Source organism: Aplidium turbinatum, chromosome 16, assembly GCF_918807975.1.
Source record: "Aplidium turbinatum chromosome 16, kaAplTurb1.1, whole genome shotgun sequence".
Taxonomy (NCBI): domain Eukaryota; kingdom Metazoa; phylum Chordata; class Ascidiacea; order Aplousobranchia; family Polyclinidae; genus Aplidium; species Aplidium turbinatum.
In genome coordinates, this window is record NC_137487.1 from 4,927,743 (window position 1) to 4,929,980 (window position 2,238).

The 2,238-nt window shown below is 34.0% G+C and overlaps 1 protein-coding gene across 1 annotated transcript; it reads right to left on the reverse strand.

Moving 5' to 3' along the window:
- Positions 1–257: 257 nt before the first annotated feature.
- LOC145785860 (kelch-like protein 12) lies at positions 258–1,879 on the reverse strand. The gene is made up of 3 exons (XM_082597569.1): positions 1,594–1,879; positions 665–1,507; positions 258–586 (listed from the first exon to the last, which is right to left on the reverse strand). Exons 1-3 carry the CDS (start codon positions 1,877–1,879, stop codon positions 258–260), a joined length of 1,458 nt encoding a protein of 485 aa, XP_082453695.1.
- Positions 1,880–2,238: the final 359 nt, after the last annotated feature.

Below are 2,238 nucleotides of genomic sequence, written 5' to 3' on the forward strand. Positions count from 1 at the left end.
ACTTTTGAGGTCGGAAAATAACCACATCAACAGGTTTCAATGCAATAGACTTCAAAAAATTTATAAGCTTGAAAAAGTTTTAATGTTAACATGTTGTAATTCACATTGATACAGGGACACTGGGACAGGTATGAAAACATTTGGATAACTTAGTTGTTTAATGTTATGTACTCAACTGTTGAGCAAATTATTGAAACATTTTATAAACTTACTGAAGTTTTTAAAGTAGCTGTAGACACAACTTTCACTTTTAGTATCTAAATGCTAACAATGAACTGCACACTTCTAAACTCTGGTATGTTTTCTTCAACCACCCATACATCTTCTTTCGGGTCATAGGCTTCTACAGAAGGTTGACCTCCCCCGGCAACATAGATTTTTCCTTTCACAACACAAGCTCCGTGATTAACTCTAGGAAAATTCATGTTTGCAACATAACACCAATTTCTTTTCAGTGGATCATATCGTTCAACCGAATTGAGCTTTTTTTTATTACAACCACCTATTGCATACAATTTGCCATGAAGCACAATGGCTGCCAGACCGTATCTTCTAATCTTCATGGCAGGAATAGCTGTCCAACCACCTATTTGGGGATTATGAAATTCAACAGTTTTCAAAGCAACATTGTTGTTCCAACCACCAACGGCATACACTCCTTAACTGGTGGAAACCATCGCAATGTAAGAACGCCCTTTTTTCAAGTTATCCATAACAGCCCATTTGTTCTCATCAATGTTATAATATTGTCCAGATCGTTGTGCATTCCAAGCAAAATCATTCCATCCACCACAAGTGTAAATACATCCATTGAAAATGGTAGATGCACCAGCATCTCTCTTGACAACAGTAGTAGATAATTCTTGCCATCCTGATGTCTGGTCTTTGAAATCAAACCTTTCCACCGCTTTGGTTAGGCTTCCACTTAAGATGTAGACTTTTTTTTTGTATGAAACAACTGAACCATTATTGTGATCATATGTTGTGTTAGGGAGAATACTTGTTTTCTTGTTTGCAATGTCATACATCCAAACTTTATTTCCACAGAATGCAAGAAATACTTTGTCTGCCTTCTGCTGCTCAGCAATGGCAGGATTGTGTTGTCGGATTTTTAACTGAGATGCTGTTGATTGAAAGCAGAGGTTGATACATTCATGAGATTTCATGATTAAATCTTCTTTGCCAACAACATCAAGCAAAAACTCTAAAGACAAATTCTCTAATTCCACTAAACTGAAAAGGTAAGTTAGATGTTTCTGACGATCGTCAAGGTCATGTTTGATCCACTGCATCAATCCATAGAAAACAATTTCCTCGGAGGAAACATGCTTGTTTTCCTTTTCAAGTATTTCTTTAAAATCTTTATACTCCCATGCACCAATATCTTTTTCATTGACAAAGCTTTCAAAATGTTCAGCAATTATCTGATCCGCTTTACTTACAAGCGTTTTCAAATCATGGGACTTTGAGAATTCTCGAAGGCGAAAACAGTTTGTTGCATCAATTTCTTCAAGTAGAAAATCTTCACAGAATTTTTTTAAATGGGGATACGCATATAATTAGCAGCTTCCATCAAATTGTAGACATTCTCACTTGTGATTGTGATGTCACAAGTGTAAATGAAGTTTAAAACAGCTTCAAGTGTCTCTTCAGTCACTCCTTGGATGTTTCCTTTTCCTTCATACTTTTCTTTCATCTCTATTGAAAACATTTTAGAGAAAAATGTTGAGAACACGCTAAGGATACATTTGTGTCCAGAAAAATCATTAGACTCAGCATTTAATGTGACATCACAATACTGCTTCATCTTCTTCCTGTCATAGTTCAACTTTGTTAGGATTTCCAAAACATGGTCACTTTTATAATTTTTAGATTTCATTTTGTTACAGGTAATTGATTTATATATCTGTAATTAGTAAACACATGATTATCATGTAAAAATTTATGATATATATAAAATATATAACTGTTGATTAGAAAAAGACGGCAAGTTTGTTGATAAATGGTAAAATTGGTGGTTTCAACTTCACCATACAAACCAATTGTATTTTTGGCTACTGGTAACTACAGATATGTAATCAGTATTGTATCAAATGTAGTTATTACTATCTGAAGCCTTTACAAATTGTTTCACCTAACGGATCATCAGAAGGTCTGCAAAAAACATGTAAACAGTAAAGAATCGATAATTCTGAAAAGATATTAAATATTACAACTGTAAATTAATCTGCCAAAAAA

Coding starts and splice junctions, on each gene's coding strand:
- LOC145785860 (XM_082597569.1), bottom strand. CDS start 1,879: ATGAAATCTAAAAATTATAAAAGTGACCATGTTTTGGAAATCCTAACA. Junction 1,508..1,593: donor TTGTGACATCACAATCACAA/GTGAGAATGTCT, acceptor TTCTACTTGAAG/AAATTGATGCAACAAACTGT. Junction 587..664: donor CATTGCGATGGTTTCCACCA/GTTAAGGAGTGT, acceptor ATCCCCAAATAG/GTGGTTGGACAGCTATTCCT.